The sequence below is a fragment of the Furipterus horrens genome, unplaced genomic scaffold (assembly GCF_987537825.1).
Source record: "Furipterus horrens unplaced genomic scaffold, mFurHor1.1.pri manual_scaffold_1, whole genome shotgun sequence".
NCBI lineage: Eukaryota > Metazoa > Chordata > Mammalia > Chiroptera > Furipteridae > Furipterus > Furipterus horrens.
The window spans coordinates 67970626-67995928 of NW_028327171.1; the positions used below are offsets into that span (position 1 = coordinate 67970626).

Below are 25303 nucleotides of genomic sequence, written 5' to 3' on the forward strand. Positions count from 1 at the left end.
GATTACATAGTTTCTGTGGGATGGAGGACATGGAAGTCTAGTCAACATGGTAAATGCTGTGAGAATACAATCTAAAACTAAGGCTAAAGTGTCCTTCTAAAATAAAGACCAAACTAAAATCTCTTTCAGGAATGGTTCCTCTACCCCTATGTCACCAAGCAGAAATGTCTGGGATAGTCACAGAGGGATATATCTTCTGGAAGCAGGCTTAATCCTTGCCACAAAAGATCATGACCTACATTCACCAGTTTGTCCCAGACATGCCAGTCGATATCACTATGCTAAAAAAGAAAAAAAAAAAAAAAGGAAAACATTAACACAAAAAACCAAATTCCCATAAAAACACTATTAAATGTAAAGCCCTCCTCCTCTCCTTCCTTTCTTCTCTCTCTAGTCATTTATTTTTATAGAACCATTGATTATTTAATAAATATAACCACCTCTTATCTGTACAGTGCTTATCTCTGACCTTTCCAAATCACTTTCCAGTAGTTACCAATTATGTAATTATTATGTAAGATAGCAAATAGCATTGCCTGTGTCCAGAATAGAAAATGAAGTCACAGAGGTTAAGAGGCATTAACAGGTGATTAGGAAAGGCCTAGTAATCAATTCCAAGTGTCAAACTTGCAGAACATTCATTCACCAAATATTTTGGTGACTTTTTCAGTACCAGGTACTGTTCTAGATCAGCAATGATCAAGAGTGACAGGCTCCTTGTCCTCATGGAGCTGACATTGCAGGAAGAGAACTCAATGATAAAAATTATATATCCCTCTTTCAACGGATCTCAGCCCTTATTGATATTTGTTTGTCGGTTGCATTGGTTTGATTGTTTGCATGTCATTTACTTTCAAATTGAAAAAGGACTGGCATTCCCCTTTCTCAGAAGCTGATGTGAACAGATAAAAAAAGGAGCAAAGAATCAATATCAGATTTCTGGTCTGCAGGGCTAGATGGATGGTGGTATCATTTTCCTAGTTAGGAAATAATACAGAAAAGGCAGGGATGGAAAAGAAGGTAAGTCTTGTTGTGCACAGTTGAGCTAGAAGTCTTACAAATGGAGTTGAGTGTAGAGGTCTAGACTAGTGATAACAGAACAGGGAGCAAATCAGGACAACATTGGTAACTTAATATAGAGAGGTAGGTAGGCCACAGAGCAAACAGAGAACACATCTTCCAGGAACTTGAGCATTTCACCTATATGCCAAGAAAGGAGCAGCCAGATAAGTAAGAAGAACATCAATAACATATATGTAGTATATCTTGCTACTTGCTTATGAAATCCAGTCTCTGTTTTTCCTTTCAACAAAACACCAATGTTCGTTTGGAGAAGAAATGGGTCAGTTAAAAACACATCTGTCGAAGCACATTTGAAACAAAGAGTGGCTAGGTAACTTAGTTCTAGCCATTGAGTTGCAATAGAATTCTACTGGGTGGCACTTCCAAGATACTTACAGGATTCCAGATTTAAAAATATAGGATACTGATTTTGTATATTCTTCTTTCTAGTGCAGTATAAACAGGTGATCCTGAGGTACAGCAGTCACCTTGCAACCACAAGGAGGAAAGCCACATACTAAGCTTGGCAGAACAGAAAATAGAAGGTAGCTGGATTCTCAGTGGCTTCTTGGGGTCAACCATACTTTCGTTGTATAGCCTTGATCTAGAATCAAGTTTAAACCTATTTGCTTAAATTGCCTGACTCTGGGTATATGCAGGAGGATATAATCCTGACCTAGCTGGGTGCCATAACATCCTGAGAAAGAGAACATTTCACAAAGAAGGCCAACTGCGACAAATACTTGCAGTAGGTAAATTATATCCATTATAAAAAGCAAATTTTGGAAAACTGAGGTCAAGGCTATTAAAAGTAGCAGGATATTAGTGAGAGAAAAGGGTGAAGCCACACACATGGTGCTAAGAATCTCTCTGCAAGGTTTGGTAAAGTACCATATTTGAATGTCTTATGTTTGGAAACTTTAATGGATTCAACTGAATCCCTGTTATAGCCTTCAACATACTGAGGTAAGAGAAGAAAACTTCCCTGGAAAAAAAAATGAAAGAGAATAGTATATTATATTCTTACTTTTATGTTCTTAAAACAAAGAAACCATGAAGATAACCACACACCTGAACCTGATGCAGATATTTTTGAAATTGTATGCCCACCCAATGATACAAAATATTAATGTTTATCCAAAATGTTTTCTGAGAAACACTTCATATTATTATTTTAAAAACTCTGAAATCTTACAGAAAAAGATTTTTCAATATAAAGTTTATGTATAGAAATAGTTCCAAATTATTTTTAAAGGCTCATAGAAATTTACTGTAATTAATATATATATATATATATATATATATATATGCACACACACCCCAGATATATACCATACATATATACATACCTTCAACTGAGGACATGTTTATTGATTTTAGAGAGAGGAAGAGGGAGAAATAGAGAGAGAAAGAGAGAGAGAGAGAAAGAGAGAGATACATCGATGTGAGAGAGAAATACGGTTTGGCCGCCTCTCATACGCGCCCTGATTGGGGACCAAACCTGCAACCTAGGCATGTGCTCTGACAGGGTATCAAACCCATGGCCGTTAGGTTTATGGGACGATGCCCAACTGAGCCACACTGGTCATAACCACTGCCACATTTTAAGAAGGTCCACAATGAAATATTTAAATGCTAACCATGCCAATAACAGTAGCTTTATAAAACCTCACAAATATATTTACCATAAAAGACATGCCATGTACTGATATATGAAGAATACCTATCATTTCACAAATATTTCTGTGGATTTTAAATCCAATTGTATATGAGATGATAACTAACTCTGGCAACAGAAAGCTCATTGTAAATGTTACCATATATGGCATTAATTTGTCAGCCTTCGCCTTCTTGAAATGAAGAGGTACATTCTTCAGGACCATATAAACTGAAGGAGGAAACCTAATGAGATGCCTAGAACAGTAAATAGCATAGGATACAACAGCCAACATTTATAAAGTGCTTTGTCGACCAGGCACTGTTCTAAGCACTTTATGCCTATACACATTAGTATATTTAATCCTCTCCAAACCACTATAAGACAAATAGAATTAACATCCCCTTTTATAGGTGAGGAAACTGAAGCATAGAGAGGTTAAGTAAATTCACCAAGGTCATAGAGCTATGCTAAATGAAATTTATTGAGTTTGTTGGGAACAAAATTTGTTTTAACTTAATCATTGAATTAATTGTAACTAACTATGCGGGGTCTCTACAGGGTACTCTATGGCCATGCTACAGGTTCAATAGAACCCATCAGATTAAAACAACACAAACTCTTCTTGGAGTAGGTCATTAAAATGTATTGTCACTCACCTGGAATTGATGATTAAAATTTTGAGTGGGGCTTAAAGAATTATAACCAACATAGTGGAGAAAAAAACATGACTTAATGGGAGAACATACAGAGACCTAAGTGGCAATTACTTTTTAAAAAGAGAAGAGAAGGAAAGAAAGGAAAAAATGTTAAAGAATTAACTTCATTACCTACCAATGTTACAATCTGACCATAGAGTTAAGTAAGGTTCTTCAAGTTTTTAGTTTTGGTGATTTGAGCAAAAGATGAGAACAGCAGCGGGAAAGGCAACGGTCAGCATATTCTCAATCCACTGGCCATTAAATGATTTCTCCACTCTGTGGAATTTTAGCTTATTAATACTTTCTCTCCTGAGGTAGTCCCAAAGGAAAATACACTATAATCGTATTTTCCAAGAATTCCTTAGAGCAAGATTCAACAAGGTTGCCACCTGTCCCACACTTCCATTTTAGAAGAAAGAAAAGTCACCTGAGTAAGCTCTGACAAGTGCTGAGTTATACAAGCAAAATGCTCCCAATGTCCTTCTACGTGAAACAAACTCATAATCCAGATGAGAATCTGATCAAAGGTAACTTAATGTTACTCAATCTAGAAAAATACAGTATTATTTAGTAAAAAGATACAGGCTGATGGAGATGGAGAGATTGTGACAGAATCTAAATCTTTTTTGGGGGGGTGGGGGGGTGTCTTTCTCATTTTCTTTTTAAGTTTCTAGCTTTTATTCTAAGCTTTACTCTTTGATTTTTTGAATAAGACTTAAAATGCCCCATTCAGGCATGCTAAATAATTTGGTCATAAACTTTCACTTCTCATGACAAGTGCAAAATGTCATACATGCTATTAAAACTTCAATTTAGACCTTAGGTTAAATATGACACAAAATGCTACTAAAGCTGCAATTTCCACCTCAGATACTAAGAGACTAAGATTAGAAACTGTTTCATTTATACTAAGAAACCCAAATTAGACATCAGATATACTTGATTAAAATTAGGCCCCATTTAACAATCTTCAAACGTGAGCTGCTATATTTAAAAAAATGGCTTTTCTCTTACCACTTTCATGTAAAATGAAAGAAAGACATGTTGTAGCATAGGATTTAAGTAAATTTAAGTTGTAACTCTGTGTTAACATATGCTAATGCATATAAATGACATTGATGATGGAGGCTGGATAATCTTTTGCTCTGAAACTCTTTTGATGTAACAAATGATCTTCAAATAATTTAAACTAAAAGTGAGAGGAATAGATTAAATGACTTCCAAATCACCCTTCCTACACAGGTCTATTTTTATTACTAAAACTTAGTTTTTTCTATAGTTTTCATTGCACAAAGCATAAAGTAAAAGAATTTAGCACTTCACTTTTGTGTTAAGTAAATACAGCCTTCCATGAATTTATTTCAAAACACCTCAGATGATTTCATGTATTACTTTCCTTGATACACAATGGTATGGATATTAATAAAGGTTTAAAACCCCACTAGTGGGAATTGTTCCTCTATAGGAAACATTTTCTTTTTCCTTCTCCATCCAGGGAAATGTATTTCTCTATTCTTCAAAAGTTAATCCCTACCATACTAGTAAACCCCACACACAAACAGCTCTCTCTCTCTCCATCCTCCCATCCCAATCCCTCTCTGTTACTCAGTACATGTCTCCCTCTGTGTTCTTTCTGTGTTTTTCTTTCTTTGGGTTTTTCTCTCTTCATTTCTCTTTTTAAATGATTTTTTTTTTTAATTTATTGATTTTAGAGGGGGGTAGGAGGAAGGGGCAGGGGAAGAGAGAGGGAGAGAGAGGAAGGGAGAAAAAGAGAGAGATAGAAACATTGATTTGTTATCCACTCATTTATGCATTCATTGGTTGCGTCTTGTATGTGCTCTGACCAGGGATTGAACCCACAGCCTTGACATATCAGGAAGCTATTCTAACCAACTGAGCTACCTGGCCCAGGCTTTCTCTCTTCCTCTCTCTTCATTTCTGCTCCTGACTTGCTGTTTCTACCAGTCTCTTCCATGTCCCTCCCCACTCTCCCCTGCCCCAATATGCACTATTTTAAAAACCTGGAACAATTCACCTAAAATCATGTTTTATCTGCTTCTCTTTTAAAAAACAAAAAACAGAAACCAACCACATTGGGCTCATGTTTCCAAAAGTTATGTTTGGCTCTAAGGAATGATTAGGAATCCATGAACACCAGTTTGGAACAACATGCACCTGTGCTTCTCAAACTTGAATTTTATATGAGTCACCCTGGAATATTGTTAAAATACAGATCCCAATTCATTTGGTCTGGAGTGTAGCCCAACATTCAGCATCTCTGATTTGCTTCCAGGTTATCCCCAGTGCTGCTGGTTCATGGTCATATTTTAGTAGGAGCCTCTATTTGCTGCCTGTGGTAGAGCCAATCCTTCCACACCTGAGTTTGACTCCCCCACAGCGCTACATACAATATTATCACCCAAGTGGGTTTCTTCTCTTGTTTATCCCCCTATCTTGTCTAGTTATTTCAGCATCTAGATTTCTAGTTTTTATATGTTATTTTAACTAAGCTTTTATTTAAAAATTTATTTCATCAACCAGAGACCAAGCTATGGTTGTAATGAGAAATTTAAAACATCACATGCTGTATTTTCCCTTTATTTACCATCAAATTTACTTCCTTAAATATAAGTCTACTGATTCTGACAACAGCTTTAGCTATATACATTACTGGCAAAGCATAAGAATACAGATAATTCTGCTTTACCTAATACTTGTTTTGTGTAATTTTTCCCCTATCCAGAAAGAAAAAGTAAAGATGGTTAGGTCCTGTTTTGCATATAAAAATTTCTCTAGGGAACTTCAGGAAACCACTTAAGGTACTGTGAATACTAATTATTTCCTTATCAGTCATTAGGGTCATAAACACAGGTTGATGTTACTGGGTGGGGGACAGGGATCACTACACTTAACGGAGCTAGTTCTACACTTTCAGAACCTAAAAGGAGCTCACTAGGATTTTTGTACTACCAGAAGTAAGCTAAATTTCCTGAATAAGGTTATCCTCAGAAGAGATACTTAAATATCCCAGAACCTTGCAGAGAAGAGGTGGGGGTGGGGGATGGAGGGGTGTATCTCCCAGAGAAGTAGTACCTGATGTCTACATTCTAAATACTGTGCTTTCAGTTGAGTGTTTGAGATCATGTGAACTGCTTGATTTTACAAAGTGATTGTATGGGAAATGAGTGAAAAGGCAGATTAGACTGTTCCTTGAAGTGGCATTATGATGTTCATCACACATGGAATAAAAGACTCTCAAGTTATATGCTAGGTCATTTCACTTACAAGTTGCCAGCACGATGCTAGGGACTTGGGTCACAGAAAGGCTGCAGAGGTGACCCTCCAGCTGACAGTGGGGAACTGACCAGTGGAAAGGAAGAGAAGCACATTCTAGGCTGATGGAGCAAAGTGCAATTTCTTGGGACTGTGATGAGCCGGAGTATTCTGAACTACTGTTAGCCATTCAAAGCTAAAATACCTTAAAGCAAACTGTCAATTCCATTTGCATAGTCATACACTTGACCTTGCCTTTGCCATCACCAATAACTGCATCTCTTATAAAATCTCAACTTCTGTCTCATCCTCTTAAATTAAGCCAATCTCCAAATTTAATCCTTGCTTTTCTCTTCATATCTTTTACTACCACTTGCTTCAAACTAGTGCCATCTCCTACCTAGAATATGATCATAGCTTCCCAATCTTTCTGCAACTCATTCTCTAAGCATGTGGTACTAAAGTATCACATGAGTACATTTTAAAACGTCAACCAGATCATATCATTTCTAGCATGGCCTAAACACCTTCTGTGGCTCTCACCACACTAAACATACAGTCAAATATCATTAAGCTGGTTACAGGTCTCTGAATGATCTAGCCCCTAACTATCTCTCAATTTTCCTTACTCATATTAATAACTTTTCACTTTCTGAAATATGCCCAAGTCTATTATTTTCTCATGCCCTTTTAGATGTACAGTAGCCCCTCTCTATATCGTGGTTCACTTATCACGGCCTCACTGTATCATGGGATTTATAAAAATATTATATTTAATTATTTATCACAGATTTTTCACTATATCGTGGGATTTTGCGGTACTGTATACATATGTTGTTAAAGTTATGTAGGTTTAAGAGTGTGGAATATGTTTAAGAACATAAGTAGTATTTATAAAAGTGTGGAAAAGATTAATAAGGAAGTGGGAAAGGTTAATAAGGGACAGGGAATGGTTTATAAGTGTGTGGGAAGGGTTTATAAAGCCTTAAAATATATATAAATACTGAAATAAATGTAAGGTTCCTACTTCATGGATTTTCACTTATCGCGGGGGGATCTAGAACGTAATACCCATGATAAGTGAGTGAATACTATACTGTTCCTTTTGAATAAAATGTTTTTCTTTTACTTTGGGCCTTGGTGACACCCAAATGTATTTCAGCTCTGAGCTTGACCTGATCCTTCCTGGCACTTGTCACAATTTTTAAGCATAAGGTCGCTGAAAGTAAGTTGTTTATTTTCTATCATCACCCCAATCCCCACCATACTTTAAGTTTCACGAAGTCAGAAACTATCTTTTTTGTTCACCACTGAATAGTTAGAACTAAGAAGAATGCCTAGAAAGAGTTATTTAAGAAAAACCACCAAATTTTTTGGATAAACTATATCTTGGTATTCTTCAAAATTTTATTTAATTTCTGGTATTTTAAAAACAACATTTTTAATGTCCATATTATGTAACAAAGAAAAAGAAAATATTTGGTGTCCCCCTAAACATTCAATGGTACGTTATTCTAACCTGACACACAAAAACTTGAAACTGATCATTAATGACAGTTTAATTTATATTGTATTAATTAAAATTAATTATGCTACGAAGTTTTAGGTATGCTTTACTAAATAAATTTGTCACTGAAATAAAGCTTTTAAAGTAAATACACATGATTCTCAAGTTACTCTGCATATGTGGAAAGACTTCTAGCATTTAACCATAAGTAAATTAGAAATATTAAGATGAGTGATCTGATGATAAGATTTGAGAGATAACTAGATCCACCTTGTTATTTTATTGTTTTTTTTTTAAGACAGTGTTGATATGAGGAGACACTGCCAAGAATTTCCTATAAATTATTAAATAGTGAATTGATTTTCTGGAAGCCTCAAGGGGCTTTATATCTAAGCATCAACGAGTGTTGAAATAATCATCTTAGTGCTTTCAACATGCATGAACATCATCTACGTTTTGAGAAAATAAAAAGAGTGGCTCATGAGACTGGTAATGGAATACATAACCTTTAATCCCAAGGTTACTGAATTGAATCTGGTCCAGAATCTGTATATACTAATATTAAGCAGACAGAAACAGTTCTATAGCATCTAATCTAGACAGCACAAATTTCTCTTTAGTATTTATGCCGTAGTTATGTGTTCCAACACATCAGTGTCCTTTTTTGGCCATCTAAGGAAAAAATGGAATATTGAAATGGTTTTCCCTAGAGAACATCTTAAAAATGTTAGGATATCTGGAAGGATATCCACCAAAATTGCAACAGTGGTTAACTCTGGGTAATGAGGTCACAAAAGCATGTATGTATTTAAAAGTGTGTTATAGTGAACACATATTAGTTCTCGAATCAGGAATAAAGTTTTCAAAGTTATTTAAAAATAATCTCTAAGCTTATTAATCATCTCCCTTAACCTGTGATTGGGAGTAAAGAAAAGAAAGTGTATAATGTGCTCCTAACTCTAAAATAGTTCCACAAAGTTGCTAATGATTAATATATAACAGTTCTGTGAACACATATCTTGAGCCTATAAATTAATTGTTTAAGTAGTTTTAAGAAAGAATACATCATGTTAGTTTTCATGAGTGAATAGTACATTCTCTGACACAGCCATCCCCTCTAACAACAACACTCAAATGGTCAGCAAACTTTGCCCTTTTCTACTAAAATATCCATTGAAACTCAAGCTTCTTTATGTCCATTATCACTATCATCTCTCACATGGATTATGGAATATGAGTTTTTGCTTTCCTATTCATATTGAATACTCTTTGGAAAGACAGAACAAAAAAATGAAAAGAATTTTTATGTGCTTTAAAAAGAAAATAAGAGCAGTCTTCTCTCTTAATGGGGTATCCAAACAATCCTACTCTTTACCAACAAATACGGAATTCACACATTTACTTAAAGGAATTATGTCTACACTTGACTTATAATACAACTGAAATCTGGCATTTGGATGCAACAAGTGGTCAGATGGACTTATTACTTACATGACTGTGATTTCATTTTTCCCTGATTTTCTGACTTTGAAGATGATGAAGTAACTATAAACTCAATAAAAAAGGCAAAAATAATTGTTATAAAAGGCAGTGCTATGGACTGAATGTTTGTGTCCCCACCTCAAATTGCAATGTTGAAGCCTTAATACCCAATGTGATAATATCTGGAGGTGGGGCTTGTGGGAGGTAATTGGAGTTACATGAGTCAGGGAGGTAAAGCCTCCTTGACTGGATCGGTACCCTCACACAGGGAAGAAATAATCAGAGCTCTCTCTCTCCATGGGGGAAACCAGGAAGAGCACTCTCACCATAACTGACCATACTAGTGGCCTGGTCTCTGTCTTCCCGTCCATCAGAACTGTGAGAAATAAATGCCCAGTCCACATTATTCCTGTTATGGCAACCTGAACTGATGAGGCAGGCAGCAGAAAAAGAATATATTATGATTGATAATAAAAATTCAGGTTTTCAATAAATGTAACAATGTCATAGAACTTAGAAATATTGCTTCTTTACTTAAGTAAATAAATATATAAATTTCAAAGAAAAACTGAATAGTGTTCCAACTGCAAAAGTTATTAAAATTATTTTTATTTGTTCTTTAAATAAAAATGATTCTACTCAATACTATTTGCATGTCCTGTGTTAGCAATGAGTATCCAAAGGTAACTTTCTCTTACCACTGATTTCAATTCAAGATATAATTTAAGATATTCAACACATGCATTAGTTAACCAGAAATTAATTTAAGAAAGTGTAATTGTTGAAGCATATTATTTAAATTTTAGTATATTAACACACATATCTTCAACTTCGTAATGACATCAGGACTGACTCTATTTTTGAAGTCAGAAGTACCTGACTCCATCCCAAATAAACCTAGTGCCTGACCATACTGCAGCTAAAGAGAAAAAAGTAGTGAAAACAATAGCATCAATAATTAGATTTATGCTTTATAATTATGTGCCAGTCATTTTGATATACACTTCATATGCATTAGTTCATTTAGTCATGAACTAATTTTGAAACAGAGTCAGTGTATTTTAGAATTGTACGAGAAAGAGAAAAGATATTGTAAAATCTTAAATTACATAAGCCTGTAATTCTTCCTGTAAATATGAAAACAAAAATAAGATATATAAAAAGGTTTTAGAATCCAGTCAATGCACTTGAAATGTCAAAGTTTTTTTTTAAGATAAGTCTAAGTAGAAGAAGCAAGCAATATTTTAGAGATGCAATATAAAGTGTTCAATTTCAAAAATAAAAAGTCTATAAGAGAACTGTGTGTGTGTGTGTGTGTGTGTACATATGCAATCAATTAATATTTATAATATAATGGCATATTCTCTTTCCACCTGCTTAGCTGAAGAATTTTGCCTCCAGGAATAATCCTTCCTTTCATCTTCATGGTCCAGGTTTTGAAAAGATATCCTATTGTACCTAGATAAACACATGACTACTTAGCATATGTGGTCAGGTTACTTTCCCATTTCACCCAAATGAGGAAAAGTGGATAATTCAAATTCAAAGTCACTTTAAGGGGCAGCATGTAATGTTAATAGCAACAAAAGATCAGAATGTGTTAAAAGTTGTGGGAAAATAATACTTCAAAATACAAACACCTAAAAGTAATTACTATTAAAAAAAACAATTAATAAAATGTGGGGTAACTTAGTCTTTGATTAATTGGAAAAAATAATTTCCTTTTTTCAGGAAAGATAGTTTTCTATGATTTTGCTGCTAAGACAGCCCGCAGATGTCTGCCTTGTCTGAAGGGAATTTCTGCTCCTCAGGAGAAAACAGCTTAAATAGGAAACAAATAGCCATATGCTGACTGTGCAGTGCTCAGCAGATGACGTAGAGAGCCATAGTTTCTGAGGGAAAGCATGAGGATCAAGGTTCAGATTAATTTTCCTTAAAATTCAATGCAATTACTCAAGATGAAATTACTTATTAAATACAAGGTGTATGAAAGTATGGTGCCTGGTGTAAAATAGTTTTAAATTTTATAATCAGTAATGTTGGGTATAGGAGAACAGATCCGTAAATATTTTCCTAATATTTAGTAGACTCTCAAATGGCGCTAATACAAAACAAACAAAAAATAGTACTTGCAAGACTCTTTTAAAAGCTGGGTTTGAAACTGAATTAAATAGCGAGTTTTCATAAATCTTAGAAATAGCCTTATCTTCTAATCTTTCCAAATTAATGTCCCCACCAAGATATATTATTCTGGATTTGCAAAGAAAAATAATTAAAAACAAATTTTAAAAAGTACCTGTGATTAAGAATTATTTTTCTTTACAGATATAGCCTTCCAAAAATTCCAAGTAGAATCTTTAGGTAAAAGGATTATTATAATATTCTTGAGCATTCTAATTTTTAGACTTTATAATTGGTTGCATAAGTTTGACTGGATTAAAACTAAGTTTGCAAGAACGAGGACTATAGCATGTAGTACTTAGGATCAGCACCAAAAGGTTGGCCAGTGCTTATACACTGTGTTTAACCTGGAATAATTAGGATTTAAATAAAAACTAGAAATCTTAACAATAAATAATAAATACAATTCTTTTGGTGTATTATTTAAATTTAAGTAAATATTTAAAATACAAGGTATTACAAGAATATTATTTCTATACAGAAACAAAGGTTTTAAATGACATTCTTTTTTTTTTTTTTTCAATGTTTGAGAGATTGACAATCGTTAGGAACCAAGATATCCAGTTGTTGTTACAGCTGTAAAACTTGGTTTAAAGGCAAATAAAACAGATACATGTTTTTAAAGGAATTACCTACAACTGTGCTGTGAAACCTGTGTTGCCTCAAGACACTTTTGTTAATGCTATTACTTTGGGCTACAGCTTCTCTAAGAAATCTGATTCAATCTTTGCTTTCCTGTGTCTGAGCCTTTCGGAAGAATAAGAATAGTTCTCATGGAAATTATGATACCTAAACTAAGGAAAAAAAATTTTTTTAAGTGGTAACATTCTCCAGGAAAAAAATAAAACCAAACTATTACAGTATTTTATAGATTTAACCTACATCAAATATGACCCATGTTTCCTTGCCCCCTCCCACATCAGTTGGTTATGTATATTATTACAAAATGCTTTGATTGAGGACACCTTTAAAAATGGTGAACAAACAGCAACCACTGTTTAAAATAAATAACCAAAATACATGTGAATTCAATTACTACATATCTATTTGTATTGTGCTGAAACATGAATTTACTAAATAATAGTTTCCAGTTTTTTTGAAACACACAAAACCCATTTTAACTGCAAAGTACTATTTTTTTCACTATAACTTGTGTCCAAATAATACAATGTATCCAAATTAAAACATGCTTTTAATTATTACAATTAAATCAGTATAAAAACTTTTTTCAAGATTTTAAATAATTACTATTGTCACTAAGAAGGATCCTTATTATCAAACTATCCTATTAAATTAAACTATATCTGATAAATACATAATATGTATACATATCTCCCTTTTCAGTATATGAATTATTGCTGAATATGATCTAAAAGTATTTTTTAAATACTTTAAAGCACTTCTAACAAATTTTATTCAGTGAATTGTAATATTATTTTCTTCTGGAGCTTGAAAACACTTTGGAGGCATAATGAGGTATATCACTCTACAATTTGTGAATTATGCATTATTAAGAGACTACATATCTGAATATAGTACTGGTAAAAGTTATATAACAATCTTTCACCTGCTTCCAATTCCATGATGGTATATTTGATGGCTTAGACTGGAAAAGCTTTTCCCATAATGAACTCTCAAGGCAATAGTGTCTAGCTTACAGAGAGAACTGAAAACTTGACTGTTTTTATAAATATCGTCACAAAAGCCAGATTAGAAAAGACAGCTTTCTAAATCCCAGTGCATTAAGGCTACCTTGATCATCTGAGGAAAAACTAAAGGTGTTTTAAAAAGGAAGATCTAGAGGGTAAGCATTTAGACCTTCTATTAAAGTCTATAAGCTTTTCTTTTTTAATTCTGACAATGATAAGAACACAAGTAACGCAGAAAACAGCAGAGAAACACAAGATAACCTTTGTTATTTCTAATGATACATACTTCATTTATAAGAAATTATAATTCCAAAGAATAAACAATCACTCTGTTTTTCCCTCCTGATCTTTAGTTTCTTACCTACCTAATATGAGAGCTGGTCTAGGTTACCTACATCATCCTTCTTGATTCTCTGAATTTGTTGTCAACTGCTAACTTAAATACATCTCTGCAGGAAATAATTAATCTTAAATATAAATGTGTCAAGAGTAAAAAAAGATGTTCATCTCATAACTTTGAAAGATGACTTTATCAAAACACAGTGAATGTCCCTTTATAAGTTGCACAAACTTTTTTTGCTTGCTCTATATTTAAAGTTGGCTTAAAAAAATAAAAGAAAAATAGCTTTCTGTTGAGATTATAGATTTTATATGTCTCACTGATTTAGTTCTAAGACTTGAACTAAGAATCAAGGCAATATGAGAAAGTACAGTAATTTCATTATTAACTGTTAATGGAGAAATATAAACATGGGTTTCAAGTAAATGTTTTTAAAAATGTGAATGGCTACTTCTGATATAGTTTTAATGATTAATTTTTTTATTCTCTCCAAGTTTTGTGCTTATATCAGAAATCTTTGGCATTCTTTCTCAGTTTAAATAGTACATGGCTCTGTGAGTGTAAGCAAATTTTCAGGGGCTGATTTCACATAATAAAATGATTGAGTTAAAGTAATCTGTCTCTAAATTCCTTTCTATTCCTATAATTTTATAATTATCTGTGATTCTGTATATTCAAGTTCTAGTTGAATATTCGAGACAATGTTAGAGATTATGAAAACTGATTCTATAATTAAAATCTTGAACACAAATTATAACAAGATATCAATCATCATTTAACTATATATCATTATGTACAGTTTCCTATATAATTATATGTAAGCTTAAAATAAATTGGACATAAATTTCATTTGTCTCTCCAATCCTTATTCTCAATTTCTATCACATTCTCTGTATACATATATGCAGTGGGATTATTTCAAAGGAACAAAACTTTCAGGCAACCTCTTAAATGTTTACCAAAAATAAGAGAAGTCCAAGTCTTATTAAAATATAATACATATCTAGAATCTAGAAATAACAATATAATTATTAGTCAACAAATCTTTCTTGTGGTAATTTCAGAAGAGCTGTCTTTGGTATCTGGAGAAAGAAACTGAACCACTTGAGTACTGCATACGCATGCTTTCCTCCAAGGGTGCACTACGGTAGCCAAGATAACGAAGCATGAGGCATATACAGACGCATCTCCAGATACAGCTTACCAAAAGTATAACAGATTTCTAAGAATTAAAGACAGTTTAAAACCATACCTTTCAATACCAGTTGAAAGGAATCCTCCTAACAAAGACAAATGAAAAATATCCCACGCTATTCTTTTACAGAAACATTCTATATTCAATAATGGAAGGGAAAAATCAATTTCAGTGAAAACGGCTGACAGAAAACAGCTCCAAATTAAACAGTAAAATATGTCAGCAACCATGTATAAATCCCAATTAAGCTTGAATAACCAGCTAGAATGAGAAATATAGAAGATTCAAACAAAGAGTGAATTGTATTTATATACAAAGCTAGAGATTTTCCTGAAGTAAAGCCTGTAGTACAGGTTTGACTTTTTATTGCCATTATCAAGGCAAATGACGCCACTCTGCCATCCATGGCCCCCCAGAAACACAGAAAGCCCATTTTACTTACTAGCTACCTCCAGCGATGCATTGTGGCTCACAGCCTCTCCGAGGTAATTCCTTGCTACACAGATGTAGACCCCTTCATCCGGCCTACTTTTTCGTCCATGTACTATTCGTAAGAAAAATAAAGATCCACTTGGCAGCAACATTCGGTGTGAGCGAGGGTCATCTTTGTCTGTCTCCACTCTCTCCCCACCTTTGTACCATTCAATGGTGGGTGTGGGGCGACCCTCAGCTTTACAGTTCAATGTTGCAGGTTCTCCTTTTGAAACAATTAGGTCTGAAGGGTGTTCAACAATGCGAGGTGGAAAATCTTCCTGACGAAGCCGGGAGCCTGCAAACGAATTGACAAAATAGCTTCATATAATCACTGGAAAACCATAAAAGTCTTATTTCAAAAGACTAGGCATTAGCACTGCTGTTTAAACACTGCATAATATCGGCCCACTTTTCGGGCCGTCTTCACTAACTAACCCTGCTGCTGCTCTCCACCTTGACTACACCTTGCAACTCCTGAATCCTTTCCACCCTCCACTTACAAAGTGCTCTTGCTTAAGCTCTGCCTGTATAAATCCTGCTTGCTTTTCAAATCTCTTGTCCATAAATTCTTTCAGAATCCATCACCCTGTCTGTTTGTACCACGCATGTGCTTGTTTTGGCAGAGGAATTTGTTAGAGAATCGCTGAGTATTACAAAAATTGGCATGATTTCCTGGAATTTCCTTCTTAACTAACTCCAATCAGCACTTTAACAAAACATATACTATTTACTAAAGAACATTTATATTCAAATATGTGCTGAAACTTTTCTATACAACAACTTTTATATCCTTATAAATAATATACATATACAGTAGTCCCTTGCCCCTGGCTGGTTTGGCTCAGTGGATTGAGCGTCGGCCTGCGAGCTAAGTGTCGCTGGTTTGATCTTCCAGTCAGGGCACATCAGAGAAGGAAAACTCTGACTCCAAAAAACCTCCGCTGCCTTGCGGCATACCTCTTCAGGGGAAAGGCTAAGGGAGTAAACCCCGACAGAAAATCCGGAGCCGGAGTCCCTAAGGCGGTTTGACGTTGTAGTCAACACCGGCAACTCCTGCGGCGCAACTGAAGCCAAGCTGTATTGACTCCGTCTTTCCCTTGGACCCTTCAGCTGCGAAGAGAGGGGGGGTCTGCTGCATGGGCAACAGCAGACCCTCCATATCACCCTGCCCAGGCTCTGTAGCTTCAGCTTCACTGGAGAGGACACTCCAGCGTCATCGCAAGATGTCGATTCAACACGGGAGGAGACAGATACCGTGTCACTCCCGAGTCGGACTGCACAACCATTCTCGGCGGTGCAGATAGACTCTTAAGAAGCTACACCATCGTCTCTCGAGACGGACGGCTGCCGACGACGACAGTAGTCCCTCTCTATATCACGGTTCACTTATCACAGCCTCACCGTGTCGTGGGATTTTTTAAAATATTGTATTTAATTATTTATCACGGGTTTTTTTGCTATATAGCAGGATTTTGCGGTACTGTATATGTATGTTGTTAAAGTTATGTAGCTTTAAGAATATAGAATATGTTTAAGAACATAAGTAGTGTTTATAAAAGTGTGGAAAAGGTTAATAAGGGAGTGGGAAAGGTTAATAAGGGACTGGGAACAGTTTATAAGTGTGTGGGAAGGGCTTATAAAGCCTTAAAATATATATAAATACTAAATTAAATGTAAGGTTCCTACTTTGCAGATTTTCACCTATGGGGGGGGGCGGGTCTAGAATGTAATACCCACCATAAGTGAGGGAATACTGTACTCCAAACCTTGTTCTCAGTGTTCCAACCTCAGTGAATAACAGTACGTAAAAACCAGTCTTCCTTGACACCTCCTTTTGTGTTCCCTAGTCCTCCCCCAAATTTCTCAAGTCAATCTACTCATCTCCATCTCTACAGCCAGCTGACCACTCCAGATAAAACTTCTATCAATTTCCCCCAGGATTGAGGAAAGCTCTTAAACAGTTGCACTTCAATGTAGCAGATGAAAGCTTTGAGGTGTAAATATAATCTGGGTCCTCCCCTATTTCAATGACTCCTAAAATAAACTCATTGCTCTTAACACAAAGTCCTGAATAAGACCTAGAAGAGCCAGAGTGTTCATTCCCCTATCTAGCTCTCCAGACTTTCCGCTCTGTTCCTTTCTCTGCTTCCTTCACCCCAACCTTCTGTGAGCTCTGCAAATATTTTGAGTTTCCGCTTTCCACAGGCCTATGCCTGCCACAGGGTCTGAGCTTGAAAGGATCTTTCCCTAGTTTATATCCACACTTCTTTCAAATCTCTGTTCTCCTTGATCTTTACAACAAAAAATTAAATGCTCTTTTTTTTAAAAAACTACAGTAAAACTATGTAAATACCTTGGTGGGAATGATCAGAATTACAACTTAAATTTATTTGTTTGATACTTTGAATACTGTCTGTCTTTTCTATCACTGTAAGATCTGTGGGTTTGATTCTACCCACAGTTGCTTCTCTTACACTTGGCAGGGTGCTGAGCACACTACAGGTAATCGGTAAATATATGCTGACCGAATAAAAAATGAATAAATTGTTGATAGGATAGACCTATTTGAGTGTAATGATCTAAGCTTAATAACCATGCATTTTATAAAGATTTTAAAAGATTTTATTTTTTTAATTGTAATGAATATGCATACTATTTAACCTTCACTGGACTGTAAGTTCTACAAGGGGCTTATTTATACCTCTAATTTTTAACTACTGCAATTAACACTTTTCTTAATGAAATCAATAAATGAATGATAAAACTAAGAGATCTATTATTTGTTTATATCTACCATGAAACAACTATATAGAGTGATAGTTTTATAAGTTAAAATACTGAGATATAGCTTTAGTTTAATGCATAGTATACAGCATATTATAACCCCTTTAAATAAAACCAAGCTCTAAAAGGAGAAAATAAATCAGCAACATGAGAAAAAATAACATGGAAATTCATACTCTCTCAGAAAGGCTATATTAAAGGCAAATTAAATTTAAATTAGATTTTAGGTTATTCAATTACAAGTACTATAAAACGTCACAAAATAGAGCATTATAATACAGTACTGGCCTTTGCTCTAGCTGTAATTATGAATGGTGAATGCTAATTAGAATTAACTATGGAGGTAATATACATTTAATTAAAGCAAATTTTAATTTTTAATTCTAAATGTCCATTTTAGATAGGAAAAAGGGGTGAGTAGTTGCTATGAGAACACAAAGAAAGACTACCTGAACAAGGCAGAGGAATTATCCTGAGACATGAAACTAGAGTCTTGCAAAAAAGAGTCAGGAAAAAAAGAAAGAAGATAATTTCACCCAGAGGCACAGTGACACAAAGACTATGGTACACTTGCAAGACCTGCAGGCAGGTTAGGATGGCCTCAATATAAAAATCATGTCATAGATTAGAAAGCATGTGCCTGAAGAAGTAGTTAGAAGCGATAATGTGATGGGATCTGTACATGAAGCCAAAGTTCTGAAACATAACTGAAGGCAAAGAGAACATTTAAAGATTTTAAGCAAGGGATCACATGATAAAGTTTGATTTTTAAGAACTCGCTGTTGGTAGTATGAAACTTGTACTGGAGTGGGAGATAAGCTAGGAAGGGATTAGTGAGGACACTATTGCACTCTTCAAGCAATAAATTCTGAAACTTGAACTTGGATATTGACAGACACAGAGGAAAATAGAGGGAAGACTCTAGAGATATTTAGTTACAATATTAAAAGGACCTATGCACTGCCAATGTAGGGGGAAATGGAAATGAAAAATGCAAAGGATGGAGAAGCTGAGGGCAGAGAGATTCCAGGTTTCTGATCTGAGCAGTGGGGGAAGGGCAGTCCCAGTGAAAGAAGAGAATAAAAGAGTGAGATTTGGTAAAAAGAACTAGAGACAATTTATTCAATATAAGACATGTACAGTCTGAAGCACTTCTAGAATATTCAAATGGAGATGATAAGTTGCCAATTGAATATCCAACTTTGACCTCAGAAAAGAAATCTGCTGGAACTGTAGATGAGAATCAAGCTGGAGGTGAAACAATGGAAAATAATAAAAACCATCTAGGAGATTGTACAGAAGAAATAAGAGCTGATTATAGAACCTGGCGATCACCCACCCAGGCTCCACTGAAGTGCTGAGGAGGTCAGGTGCCCAGCCTACAGCTCCAAACAATGGGACCACAGCCAGAATGACTTTTAAGGATTAATTTAGGCCCAAGTTTCACCATGATTTTTTGTAAAGCAATATTCAGTAGAAGAGTTTCAGCAATCAAAAAAAAAAAAAAAAAAAAGCTTTCTAGTCTAATAAAAGGCTACATTTTCCAAAATGTTCTTTGGAATATTATTTTCCTCAGATTGTTAATAGATACTGCTAAAAATAGTTGCAGTTATCAAGATCTACTCAGTCTCGCTAATACACATTATGATTAGCATATGATGAGAAAGGTGTAATATATACATCAGTCAAATATATTTGGTCATTTAACTCTTTTTATAGGACGTCCCCATTGACCTTTGTTTTTAAGAAAACACACTTTTAAAAAATGCATATATAATAATTTGAAGAGAATGGACAGAGGTAGCAAAAAATATGAGTTACTTAACTATGGAGCCAATACCTTTGCAAATCATAACATAAAATAGAAAGTTCAAACTTCTCATAAGGCATAATCTTCAGGAAAGAAACTTTCCAATTCCTGAGTGATATTTATAATGAGGGATTGATCAACCTCAATCATAAAAATTATCAATGGCAATCATCATTGCAATAAAATTATAATAAAATTTTATTATCAAGTCTAGGCAGGAAAAATGGAAAAAAACTAATATTAATTATCCATCATCTCCTTTTCATACCAACATCTTTAGGCAGTGAATGTTGTCATATCTGATGTCTGCATGGGGGAACTGAGGCTCTCCGCCATCATTCAACTGGGTAGCTATGTTGAATTCAATCCTTGTGAAATTTAAAACCCTTGCTTTTTCCAGGTATCCCATAAATACTGCTAGGATTAATTTGTTAAAATGTGTGGAGAAACATGCTTTGTCCATTCTTGTTTCCAACACTAGAACTGTTCATTCTGATTACTTATTTTTAAAGTGTCGGTAACAGAAACAGCAAGAAATAATCCAGATAACAACTGCTGTTCCTTTCCTGTACATTCATGGAATATCTATATCTACCTGTAACTCAAATGATCTCACAGTCAATTCATTCAGTAAAGATCTTCATGATAAATAAATGCAGACAGAAAGTTTCCCTATAATGTGTCATCTTCTCTAAACACAATATTGCATTTTAGGTAAATATCCTTATATTTTCAGTTTTTAATATTCTGAGAACTTCAACTCCTACCCACGGTGTGCATAATTAAAATTAAATATCACTGGTTCCCCAAATTTTTCCACTAATATACTTCGATGGAAAAGTCACTCAACTTTTATCAATAACCATGACTCACTTTCTCGAAGGAGGACTTTGAGGGAGTCACAGCAAGACTCCATAGGGAAGAGCCTATATGAATTTCAGAAGAGTGTAGTCTTCCTTCCCAGAAGAAGTACCCACCTCCAATCTCTCACAACCCTGTCTATAATATTACTGACTCATTATGCATAAAAAGCATTCTCCTTTCAATCATAAATTCTGAGTTCCTGTAAGTCCCTGCACAACCACCATTGTAATTACAGTATTCCCTCACTTAACGCAGATATTACGTTCTAGAAACACACCCCCAAATGCCGTGATAGGTGAAAATTCACAAAGTAGGAACCTTACATTTATTTTAGTATTTATATATATTGTAAGGCTTTATAAACCCTTCCCACACACTTACAAACCGTTCCCAGTCCCTTATTAACCTTTCCCACTCCCTTATTAACCTTTTCCATGCTTTTATAAACACTACTTATGTTCTTAAACATATTCTACACTCTTAAACCTATGTAACTTTAACAACATTTGCATACAATACTGCAAAATCCTATGATATAGCAAAAAATTTGTGATAAATAATTAAAAATTTTTAAAATCCCGCGATACAGTGAGCCGACGATAACTGAACCATGATATAGAGAGGGACTACTGTATGTTAATTTGAGTATTGTTTAATGTAATAAGACATAAAGTTTGTATTATACTTGGCAAAACCAACACCTAGGTTTCAACTACCCTCTGCATAGGAGCCTTTAGAGAGGATAAAAGAAGAAAGGGATTGATGGAGTAAGGCTTTAACAAGAACTAGGATCATAATGTCAGCTGCCCTTGGCAAGATTCCTGGTAGAACCTTGGGAACATAACAGGACTGATTGGAGGCAAGGCCAGTATCAGGGAAAAGTGTATGGCAGGATTCCTTCAACAACTGCCTGCTGGAAGATAAAATATAAACACAAGTGACTAAAATATCTAAATATTTACATAACCACAGCTGGAAAAATATATACATGTAAGTGCTAAGTATTTTAAAGAAATATATCAAAGTCACATTAGATTTATGATGAGGAAATCAAGTTCCTAGTTGGATATAAATTGTTCCTCCCTTTAAGACATCACATTTACAGAATTACAAGCAAGTAACCATATAAGAGACTGATCATGTTAACACTCTGTTGAGGTAGGTAAAACACACACACACACACACACACACACACACACACACACACACATATATATATATATATAAAAATTTATTCTTCTTTCATATGTATGATTTTATTGTTTTTTTTTTCTAGCATGATAATAATATTTATCTCAGGGTTTTGTTTATTTATGTTTTTAAGTCTGTTTCTTCATAGTATATTGAGTGAAGCAGTATTTATTTTATTAACAAAGTCTTGTTTTGATACAAGTTTCCTTTTTATATTCTTTGGAAGGTAATATTAAAAAACCTAAAATGATTAAAAGGCCCATTTATATCATATATAAAAAATCTTGCAGTCCCAAAATTGCTAGAAGAACAAGAGAAACAAGTTGAGTGAGTAGCTGACAGAAGCACAATGAATACGAATAGACAACCTGGTGACATCTGTCCAAGATAGGGGTATGGGTATATATGTTGGCCTTGACAACATATCTATATCTGTGAAAGAATATCTGCATTCTCAAAAGAGTCCTGCCTCTTAACCTTTTCATTTAAGCCCCATTTACATTTTAAGGAGCAGACAGCCTCCAATTATTAACATAAATCCTATTGTGGGTACCAATCCTATAATTTTCCTGTCAGAATTTCATCCTATAAGAAGATATTTGTTAAAAATAAGAAGACAGCACGAATTAATTACTCATTGTGTAGAAAATAGACTTAAATATCCTCTACTGAGTTATACGCATTTCCCCAATGCTCACACTTCCTACTGGAATAAGTATAAAAACAAACCACAGTCTACAGACAAACCAGGTAGTTTCACCTGAAATTACATGGAGAAAAAAAAATACAAGTGAAACAGAATGCATTAAGATAATCACATGATTGGACTTCCGGCCAAGATGGAGGCTTAGACGGACACGCTAGGTCTCCCTCTACAACTAGAGAGGAATACAACTACTTCAAAACAAAGGATAACTAGAAATTCCAGAAAATAAAACTACACGGAAGTCCAACATATGAAGTTATAAACCAGCGGTGCCATTCGGGCAGGTAAGAGTTAAAGAGGGCAGTGCTGTTTGCGGTTGCACCCGGAGCGCGGGCGGCGAGGAATCCCGGCTGTGCAAGCCCCTGGCGGTGCGCGACCCCGGCGAGGAGTCCCGGCTATGCAAGCCCCTGGCGGTGCGCGACCCCGGCGCTGGGGAGAGCGGCCGCCGCATCGCCTTGAACAGTGAGGCCCAGGGGGACGGGAGGACGGATCCCGGTCTCCTAGCTGAATAACTGTGTGAATCCATCTTGGACCCCCGCCCCCAAAGAAAGCACCACAGGGCTGCGAAATAGGTCGCGGACAGGCAGACGCCGGTCGCTGATTTGTGATGCCAAATGGCGCCCGCCGGTCGCTGGGTCATTACGAGTACACAGGCACTGCCCCCGACAGCCGGCCCAAGAAAACAAAACGCATCTGTCAAAATGAGGCAGACAACTATAGAAATACCGGTGACACAACTCACCAGACAGCAGATAGAGAACCTGACAGATGAACAGATAAGAAACCTGTCAGAGGCTCAGTTCTGGGCCATTGTTATCAGGTGGCTTACAGAATTCACAAAAGAGCAGGAAAAAGATAAGAAAGAAGCGAAAAAATTTCATAATGAAAGGAACAAAACCGCATACGAGATAGAAGGTGAGAAAAAATCCAGAGTTCATTTCAACAAACTGGAATATGGAGAAGGAACAAGCAGTCAACCAATGCAGAGAGAGGAAATGGGAAGCAACAATGAGAGGATCAGAAACCTCTGGGACAGCTATAAAAGGCCCAACATAAGAATCATTGGTTTGCCAGAGAATGAGGAAGATGAACTAGAACTTGAAAAATTGAGTGAAAATATAATAAAGGAGAACTTCCCAGACTTGGGGAAGGGAATAGACCTGCAGGTCCAGGAAGCAAGGAGAGTTCCCAAGAGACTGGACCCAGGGAGAACCACTCCAAGACACATTATAATCAAAATGTCAAAAATTAAAGATAAAGAGAGAATCTTAAAAGCAGCAAGAGAGAAGAAAAGAATTATGTACAAAGGGGTCCCAATTAGACTATCAGCTGACTTCTCAAGGGAGACCCTACAGGCAAGAAGGGACTGGCAAGAAATATTCAAAGTAATGAAAATCCAAAACCTACAACCACGAATACTCTATCCAGCGAAATTGTCATTCAGAATAGAAGGACAGAGAAAGTGTTTCCAGGACAAAATAAAACTGAAAGAGTTCATTAGATCCAAACCACTGTTATATGAGATGTTAAAGGGACTGGTTTAAAAAAACAGAAGCTAGGGAGATGAAACAAAGGCAAACTAAATAGGCAACGAGAGTGGAAAAGGAACTGTGGGTACGGGAAGCATATTGGGGGGAGGTCAACAGGGTGGGGGAATGTGGAAAGGGAGGGAGATGATATAGGAATTGGGGATCAAGGTAGGAGGGAATGGAATAGACGGAGAGAGGTTGGGAGGAACTGTATGCACAACTAATGGACATAATCTAAAAGGGGGGACAACTGGAGGGAGGGGGGCCACCGGGTGGAGGGGAGCAGAGGGAAGGGAAATAGGCACAAATGTAATATTTTAATCAATAAAACACATTAAATCTGAAAAAAAAAAAGATAACCACATGATTAACGAATGATTCATACAATTTTCCTTAGATAGTATGTTTAAACCTAATTTATTTTTATTATAATTCTACCTAAAGATTAGGTGGGGCAGTATTTTTTGCCAAAATTTAGAATAATTTTAATAATTAACTGAGAGTCACTACCATCTAAAATGATTATCAAAATAGACCAAACAGAATTCTAGAGGTGAATCCCCGGTGTTTTTGTAATATTCTTATAGAATTTAATATATAATGGTATTCCCAGAAATATGAAAAGGACTGACAGTAATATAAGTTAAATTTTACAAACAATATTGAGTGTCCTTCTCTACCATTTTTAATAATATTAAATCTAAGTAGAAGAGACTTCTGTCATGAGACGCAAATATTGCAGAAGCTACTAGGGCATTAACTTCAGGAGTTGCCTTAGCTTACTCAAATCAGGCAGGATTTCATTCTGAGCTGTAAAGAAAGAGACTGGAGAGTTGGAGTTAGTTAGCTCAGTTGATGCTTTCTATTTGCCCTTTAATAAAATTTCCAATTAACATGC

General features: G+C 35.4%; 1 protein-coding gene across 1 annotated transcript in view; it reads right to left on the minus strand.

The window, feature by feature from the left end:
* The window catches only part of ROBO1 (roundabout guidance receptor 1), a 424735-nt gene that overhangs the window by 327486 nt on the left and 71946 nt on the right, over positions 1-25303 (minus strand). Inside the window, exon 2 of the mRNA XM_090275922.1 lies at positions 15490-15816. Within this exon, the coding sequence (XP_090132048.1) occupies positions 15490-15816 (327 nt within the window). The remainder of the gene's footprint in view (positions 1-15489; positions 15817-25303) is intronic.